General features: G+C 51.8%; 1 protein-coding gene across 2 annotated transcripts in view; it reads right to left on the reverse strand.

The window, feature by feature from the left end:
• Positions 1-3,392: 3,392 nt before the first annotated feature.
• CALB2 (calbindin 2) overlaps positions 3,393-8,717 on the reverse strand; it is a 41,667-nt gene continuing 36,342 nt past the window's right edge. The window contains exons 9-11 of one of the 2 annotated variants that reach the window (XM_012641520.1): positions 8,274-8,327; positions 7,518-7,589; positions 3,393-4,074 (exon numbers count right to left, since the gene is read on the reverse strand). In XM_012641520.1, the coding sequence (XP_012496974.1) occupies positions 3,958-4,074; positions 7,518-7,589; positions 8,274-8,327 (243 nt within the window). In that variant the 3' untranslated portion in view covers positions 3,393-3,957. The remainder of the gene's footprint in view (positions 4,075-7,517; positions 7,590-8,273; positions 8,328-8,717) is intronic. The other variant, XM_012641521.1, reaches the window with a different exon arrangement.

An 8,717-nucleotide genomic window follows, 5' to 3' on the forward strand; every position in this document is an offset into this window, starting at 1 on the left:
CAGCAAATGTCTACGGAGCGCCTACTGTGTACTTGGCATAGTTCTAGAAGCTGGGGAGATAGCCAGCGGAGGCCATGTTTCCTGCCATATGGAAGTTATCAGCCCGAGAAAATAAGCCCATCAGTTAGAGTAAAGCGGAACGAGACAGGAAGAGTCCTGGCAGTTGTAGTCCCCAGTTCAGGTTGTCCGGGAGAACCTTCTGGATATGGGGGAGAGTGCAGCTTCTGTCCACTGGTTCTCCTCTTTGTCCGAGCTAGTTAGAGCTGGATTTCTGTCGCTTTCCATTCAAAGACCTGACTGCTGCAAGGATGATGCGTTCTGAGTGGCTCCTGTCCCGGGGGTCTTGGAGCTGTTATTATTCCATCATTCCCTGAAAGGTTTCCCAGTTTAAACTCAGGCTCACACCCACCCTCTTGCCCTGATGATGGAGTCATTCATTCATTCATTCATTCACTCTTGCATCCATACACTGCTCCAAGGAGTTATCCTTGGAGGACTCGGACATGGAAACAAGCGGCCTTTGAAATCTCAGCCTCATTCATCTCAGCAACATCTGATACCTCTGATTGCTTCCTCTATCTTGAGACATATTTCTCACTTGTCTTGCAGGAAACCACCCCTTCCCAGTTTCTCTCTACCTCGCTTGCCATGCTGTCTTCCCTTCCAAAGCTCTTGCTGTGGGAGGGCCCAGAGGTCCTTTCTCAGACCTCCTTTCTATTAACTTCCTGGGGGATGTCATGGCATTCCCACCACCTAAAATCCCATCACCGCACAACGTTTCACAAATTCATATCTCAACCTCTTCCAGACCTCCCAGCTCACATATTTGGTGCCTGCAGACACCTCCATTCATCTGAGTGTGCCAGATGTCTTCCAACCGCCCTTCTTCACGGCTTCCCTCCCTCCTTGCCTTGCTTTCTGCCCTCGAGGGGCCTGTACGGACACCACCCACAGGCTCCTGGCCCTCTGGCTTCAGGACGGGATCAGGCCACATGGAACCCTGGAAGGAAGGAGGTGGGACAGAAGCAGGGAGGAGGGGGCATGTGGCGTTCACTCCGTGAGAGTTAACCTGGGCCTGGCTGTGTGCTCCAACCAAACACGTGACATTCTGCACAACTCTCTCCTCTGGGTCTGGATGCCTTTGGGCCCAGGGGTGGAAACAGCAACCGCACTGTTACTTGTGCCTTGTCACTCACTATCCCTGACCAGTCCCTTGTATTTCACCCACATGTTTATGAAAGATCTTTGTGAACAAATCCTCCTCGAATGATAGAATTGGAAGGTGCCATCTGTTTTCTTCTGGGACCTGGGCTGCGTTGGCGATTGATCCAGGAGGTGACCTTAGGAAACAGGGCCTGGATATTCTGGGATTTGGGTTGATCAATTATTCAAGAAGGACAGAGATCTCCTCCTTGTCAGAGGGAAGTTGAACATGGATTCTCCATAGCAGGTGGTGGCATCACACATGCTCAGATTATCACTGGCAGTGACAGAGACCACAGGCAGGTGGAGGGTGAGGCATTGAGATTTCAAATGGTTGTGGCACTTAGTTTCTATGGCAACAACAAGGAATGTAAATATTTCAGAGTCATCTGGATTGTTCTTACGGCCCTAGCGAGCACACAGAAGGAAAAGAAAAAACTTAAAACTGCAAACATACAATGAAGACCTGTAGGATGGCCTTGAAGGAGTCTCTCCTCTCCAGGGATCAGAGGGCAGATATGGCTGAGGACCATGCCCAGGTGCAATGACAAGGGGTGGGGAGAGGTGGGGGCTGGGATTTGAAGCTTAGAGCCCTGTGAGTGCTGGGGGCACTAGGCTACTGCTCCTCATCTTGGGGGATGCTGGCTGAAGACCAGATGTCAAACGGGGACTGTACTTAGGGGACAGGAAATACCCTTTCAAGCTGGCTTAAATAAATAGGGGTCTTTTGAAGGATGTGTAGGGATGGCAGCAAAATCAGTATTAGAAAGCACATCAGGTTCTCATAGGAGCCAGGATGTGATCAGACGGTGGTTCCCCTCCCCCCATTCTCTCTCTGTCTCTCCCTCCTTCCCTCCTTCCCTCCTTCTCCTTCTGTTCATCCCATCTCCTTTGGCTTTTGGTTTCCCATCTGTCTTTTTCTATGCATATTTTCCCACTATCATCTGACTGGCTCCCTCTTCCAGGATCTTAGCTTCTGCTCCTCCCAGCATCCAAGACCCCGCTTGGGATTGCCATGGCACCACCTCTGACCCCACCCAACTTCAATGCCACATCCTCTGCCTGACAGCCCTGGAGTCAACCTCAAATCCCAGGGGACCTTTGGACCAGATGTCTACTCTTGGCCCAGTCAGCTGTGGACCGGCAGGCGGAGGTCGGAAGGCTCTCTGGGCGGTGTCATACGGGCTGTGCACAGGGTGGCTTCTCTCAGGAAAGGGTATGGCTGGGAAAGAAATGAGGGTTATCACTGACTCAGGCAGCCAGTACCCTAGGTGGTCTGTTGCTCCAGGTCTATATGCAGTCGAGGGCCATTTCCAAAGGTGACTTTGGAGTCAGACCAGCCCATATTTGAGTCCTTCTTCTGCCACTTAGGAGTTACACCACGGTGAACAAGTTACTTAATGTCTTTGAGCCTTAGTGTCTTCATCTGAAAGTAGTATCTATCTCATAGTATTGTTGTGGGATTAAATGAGGTAGTGTCAACGTGCATCTTGTAGCTAAGCAATAAATGATAGCATAAAAAATCAGTTATTGCTCTATTCTAGGATCTCACAGAGCTCTGTGGACCCAAAGGCCAAACTGGCCCCACACCAAGAGGCATGTGGTCAGGTGTTGTGGGGTAACTTGCGTTTTGAGGAGGTTAGGCGTGTGGTAATCTAGAACTTCTGGCTGAAGGTCCCTCCTGCTTGGCGGAGATCACCCAGTCCCACAATTGCCACACCCCACTGGTATCCGCATTGTAAAGGTAGGCGATGGTTTAGGACGCGGACCTGCTGGATTCCTACCCCGGCTCTGCCCCCAGCTGACCATGAAACATGGATCTCATTACTCAACCTTTTTATCTCCAGTTTCCTTGCCTGTCCAGTGGCGACAATCACAGCACCTCTCTCAAAGGACTAAGACAGACACTGCAGGTCAGCTATTCAGCACAATCCTGGGCACCCAGCAAGATTTCAATGAACTTGAAACTGCTGTTACAATCTTGGAGATGTGGAAACATGAAGAGCGGCTCGGTTGGTGAAGGGACAGGCAATGAATGATGAGTGAAAGCGGTAGAGTCTTGGGGTCCAACACCCCAATTAGGTCGTCCCAGCGCCCTCCCCCACCCTCATGAGAACAGGCCCTCCCTTTGTCGGGAAGAGCTGCTAGCTCTGCTAGCTGCAGAGACAAGCCGACGACTTGACAAGAACTGGGTGAGCTTCCACAGCAGAACGTTTCCATTTTATTGTCTGTAAACTCTTCTTTGGTAAAACAAGAAACCCAAAGAGAACAGGAGCACGCAGAGCACAGACGGCGAGGAAGGGGCAGGGCCCTGCACACACAGGAGCTGGGAGAAGACAGCTACACCCTTAGCAGGTGGCGGGTGGAACCTGGACTTCTGGGGCAGGCGGCAGCATGAGGGGAAGGCAGGGGGAGCTAGAGGGAAGAGTCCACTCTGTTGGACACAGAAGCCAAAATCGTACAGCGAAGGAGCTCATGCATCACAGCGGAGAGAATCGGGGCCCTCCCACCTGCGCCCCAACACTTCCATGCAGGTGGTGACCCACCGCAGGGAGCGCGTCCGCCTGGGCAGGACTGAATGGAGGGGCTCCAAGGAGGCCCCCGGGGGCCCGTCCTCCAGCTTCTCCGTTCCTGCGCTGCAGGCTGCGTGTGCGGGTTGCGGGGGCGGGGCAGGGGTGCTCATGAGCTCTGGGTCTGGGTACAAGTGTCAGGGGCAGGGTTTGGGGGAGGTGGAGACTCAGCCCTGTCCCAACTTTACACGGGGGGCTCGCTGCAGAGCACAATCTCCAGGTCCTTGCGGTAGAGCTTCCCCGCCTCGGCCAAGGACATGACGCTCTTTCTGTAGCTGGTGAGCTGTTGAATGTTCATTTCCTAGGGGATGCAGGGAGAGGGTTAGAGCAGGCTCAGGGAATGGCTCCAACCAAAGAAGACCTGCTCATGCACAAGCACACCCGCCGGAACCTTTCCCTCACCCCCTCCCAGCGTAAGTGGCTTAGAGAAACACAAGGCACAGGCTTTGGGGCAGCCAGGCCTGGGTTAAAACCCTCTGTCACTTTCCGGCTGCACGGCTTTGGGGAAAGGAGTCAACCTCTCTGAGACTCAGCTGCCTCACCTGCAAAATGGGTACACTAAGAGTACTCACCTCATTGAGGTGTCACCATGATTACATGCGGGAATGAACGTAAACAACACTCAGCACAGTGCCTGACACACGGCAAGCCCTCCAAAGAAAGCGGTAGCCACTGTGGTGACTGTCATTATCTGTGTGTAACTTGTGCGTATTCTTCTACGCCACTAGGCCTCCCCTTACTCAAGGCCAGTCTGGGTCCCCGCAGGTGACGAAGAGAATGCCAGGAAAGCTCCCTGGCCTTGTCTTCAGGCCTCCTGGGCCATGTGTCCCCACGCCACATCTATTTAAACAAGGAATTCTAAATCCTGTCACCTCCAGCAACAAAGCTCACTACTTATGGGCTTCTTGTGGTGTTCAGAGGCCACTAAGGCAGATGTCCCGTGAAGGTGCGTAGTGTCACATAAAATGGAGTTCCAAAGTGAACAGAATACCAGGCCTCATGTTGACTATATGCTATATGGTAATTGTTTTGGGTACAAATAGCCAAAGGGTTGGAAATATAACCGGGTCATCAACGTTGGAAAATCACTTAACAACTAACTTTCTTTCTTTTTCTTTCTCTCTCTCTCTCTCCTTCCTTCCTTTCTTTTCCCCTCCCCCTTCCCTCCTCCCTTTTCTCCTCCTTCTCCTGATTTTGTTCTTTCACGTTTAAACGTGGCAGATACTCTTGTTTTAAATGCTTCTCTTTCCAGGCCCACGGTCATTGCTTCCCTTCCGCTGGTGAGAAAACCGCGGTACAGTCATCTCATAAATGTCCCCAGTCCCCTGCGCCCTGGAGTCCAATTACTGACCTGGTTCACTGTCCTGTCACCTCTCTTCCAGCGCTCAAAGGGCTTTTCTTTTTTTTCTGTCATTTCAGAACATCGGGACATCCCCCTGTGGTACTGATTTCTGGCTTGGTGCCACCCAAACCCAAGGGCACTCCGCAAGCATCTCTAGCTTTCGGTGGTGGGGGATGGGCGGGGTCTTCCCTAACGTTGTGAAGTCCCTGGAAATACCACCTAATTCATAACGCTGCGGTGTGCCTGAGCTATCTGCCACTCGACTAGGAGCCAAGGAAGGGACCCCAGATATCAAGGCCAAGCTTGAGACAATTCCCACGGCGGATGTGGCCGTGAGAGGCTTAGCAGCATGCGGGGGGAGGGGTTCCTTACTTTCTGCGTCTAGAAGTTTCGCTTAAAACTGGGGAAAGCTCTAGCAAGTTGCCATGGCCTCCGGAGTGCTATGAAATACCGAAGTTCCATCCCGTCGGCCTGTGCCCCCAGGATCCTCAAATATTAATCGGCTCAGAAACCTTATCACGGCCCACGCAGGCGCCATCGAATGCGCATCTGCCGTGTGGGTTTACCAAGCATGGCCGTTCCCTCCCCGATCAGGTGCTGCCGTCTATAGTCACGCAGCTCCTTCTTTCTACTGGCTCGATGCCAGGTGCCAAGCGTGGAGCCGGACACAGGTGGGGGCTCTCAGGTAAACAGCTCGTTAACATCCTGTCCTCGAACCGTCAGAGCGGCTTGCGGACCCCGGCACCCGAATCGTTGCTTCTGTTTCCGTATCTGGAGTCAACCTGTGCAGCCCTATGAGTTGTCCCTTGTGCTAATCAACAAAGAGCCTAGTTAGTTGGGGACCAGGAAATTCAGGTCACTCTGAGATTTAATGCGGGCCTTCAGGATTTATCTACCTCAGGTGGAAGGCAGGGCTTTAGAAAGACGAATTAAGCCTCGTGAGCATAATTACACTTGCAGCTCTTTTCCACTGCGGTGCCCGACACTGCTTGGCCGCCTAGAGGCGCATCAATAATTTTCTCCTAGAATTTGGTCCAGGAAAAAAGTTTGCTGAGTTCCAATACCTGCTGTGAGCACTTCCTTCTTCCTGAGGAGTATTTGCTTCCTTATTATTTATTTTCTACCGCTTTCAAAAGCAATTGTAGGTACCACAAAAAAAAAAAAAAATTGAGGATGAAATAAATGAAAGCTGATATTCAGGATAAAGATAAAGAGATGAGAAAGCACTTGGAGAGAGAGAGAGAGACAGACTCAGAGGCTGCGGTGAATTTTTTTTTTCCTGAAATTGAGCATTAAATATAGCTCTCGCTTGGCAGCCAAGGCAGTTAGACAACGCAAAGAATTACAGAGCTTTCATCATCTAATTAAAGAAAGCAGCAAAATCATTTGCTCAGAGGAAGACATTTTTCTGCGAGGTGAAGGAAGACAGCTGCCAAGGCTTGTCTCCTGGCTGCTGTCCTGCCTGTCCCCTGCCATCCAGTGCACCACGCTGAGCCCACCTGGAGGGGCTCCCCGGGTACACCCAGGGGGCAACAGCAGGCAGAATAACGGAGTTCACTTCTCTGCCTTTTCTTTAAGAGGAGCAAACATTGGTGGTTCCTTTTGGCTCCAACCCCAGCTCCAGATTCTTCAGTTAATCAGTTCAGAATACCCTTCACTCCCCACTGGTCCCTGCCCTCCAAAATCTCTGGGTGAAAAGTCTTTTTTCTTGGCAATTTGGCTAACACTTCCGCAAGCAGGGCCATGTCAAAACTGCCACTGCTCTCAGCAGCCAGCAGGTGGGGGCAACCCAAGTGTCCACGGATGAGCAATGGGTAAACAAAACGTGGGACGTTTGTACGGTGCAATATTACTTTGCTTTAAGAAGGAAGGAAGTGCTGTCACATGCTACAGCACGGATGAACCTTGAGGACATTGTGCTAAGTGACATAAGCCAGTCACAAAAGGACAAATACGGTATGACTTATATGAGGTACTTATCAAAAATGGAGACAGAAACTAGAAGAGTGGTTTCCAGGGGCTGGAAGGAGGGGGAGTGGGGGGTGGTTGTTTAATGGGCACAGGTTTCAGATTTGCAAGATGAACAGCGTTCCAGAAAGGGACGGTGGCGATGCTTGCACAACATTGTGAAGGCATTTAATGCCACTGAACTGCACATTTCCATAGATTAAGATGCTAAACTTTGTTATGTGTATCGTACCGCAATTAAATTTAAAAAAGGAAACAGCAATCAGTCAATCAACCAGAAATAAAAAAACAAAAGCAAAAAAACTACCATTGCCTCGTTATGGCAGATCAGAGCGGGGCAAAATGCAGCTCAAGGCATTTCTTTCCGCCTCTGGCTCATTCACCCCTCCTGTGCCCTGGGGACAGGGGCCCCGGCCTCTGGGCTCAGCGCTCACCTTCTTGTTTTTCTCGTACAGATCCTTCAGCAGGGCATCCAGCTCGTGCTCGTCGATGTAGCCGCTTCCGTCCTGGTGATGGGGGCAGAGTCAGGGCGGAGCGCTGGGGCCTGGGCCTGGCCACCCCCCGCCCAGGGAGGTCTAAGAGTCCAGCCTTCCCGCTACTCTGTCGTCATGACGACATAACTCGTCCCCTCCGTCTTTACCAGTCATCGCAGGAATGGGCAGTTCAGTGCAGACTTTGGGTAGCCTTTTGTGGTGGGGGTTTCCATTGGCATTGAAAATATAAATGAGGTCCAAGAAGCATTTAGTTAATCCCTGAGTCCAGGGGCTATTTATGGTTCACCTCCGAGCCTTTGGTTACAGACCACTGGAGTCGCACGGGCAGGGCTCGGAAAGGGGAGGAGGGTTTAGGGGGTCGTCTCACTCCCACGCTCCAGAGAAGCAGCTGGCCCTCGTGCGAAAGCTGTGCTGGCACCAGGCGGTACTTAAGGTCTCCTCCTCTGGCCCCACCCCAGCGCTGAGCACGACCCTCTTCCACTAGTGATTCCTGCTGCACTTCCAAGAAAACGAGCGCTTGGGCGCCCCAGGCCACAGATGGGGAATGACCTTTGTCCTCCCAACAGCAGAAGATGCTGCAGGAGAAACCACAGCCCGAGCGGCCCCTCTGCAAAGCCCATCTGTCCTGGGGGTGGGGTGCAGCCCTCCGGCCGGGGCTCCCCGGTCATGGGGCTTCTACTTTTCCCTCCCTCTCACCTTGTCGTAAAACGTGAAGATGGCGTTGAACTCCTCTGAGGTCAGCTTCATGCCCTGGAAGGACCAAGGTATTAAAGACCGAAGCTAAGGACCCAGGGTGTGTGTGGTGTGGTCTGTGGTGTGTGTAGTGTATGTGGTGTGTGTGGCATGTGTTGTATGTGGGGTGTGCGATGTGTGGTGTGGTATGTGTTGTATGTTGTGTGTGGTGTGGGGTTTGGGGTATGTGTGTATAGTGTGTGTGGGGTGTGTGGTGTATGGTATGTATGTATGACATGTGTTGTACAGTGTGGTGTGTGTATGATGTGTGTGTGGTGTGTAGTGTGATGGTGCATGTGTGGGGTATGGCATGTGTTGTGTGGTTTGGTGTGTGTATAGTGTGTGCTGTGTGTGTGTTATGTGTGGTGTGTGTGGTATGCATGTGTGGTGTCTGTTGGATATATGGTA

This window comes from Propithecus coquereli, unplaced genomic scaffold, assembly GCF_000956105.1.
Source record: "Propithecus coquereli isolate 6110/MARCELLA unplaced genomic scaffold, Pcoq_1.0 Scaffold165, whole genome shotgun sequence".
Taxonomy (NCBI): domain Eukaryota; kingdom Metazoa; phylum Chordata; class Mammalia; order Primates; family Indriidae; genus Propithecus; species Propithecus coquereli.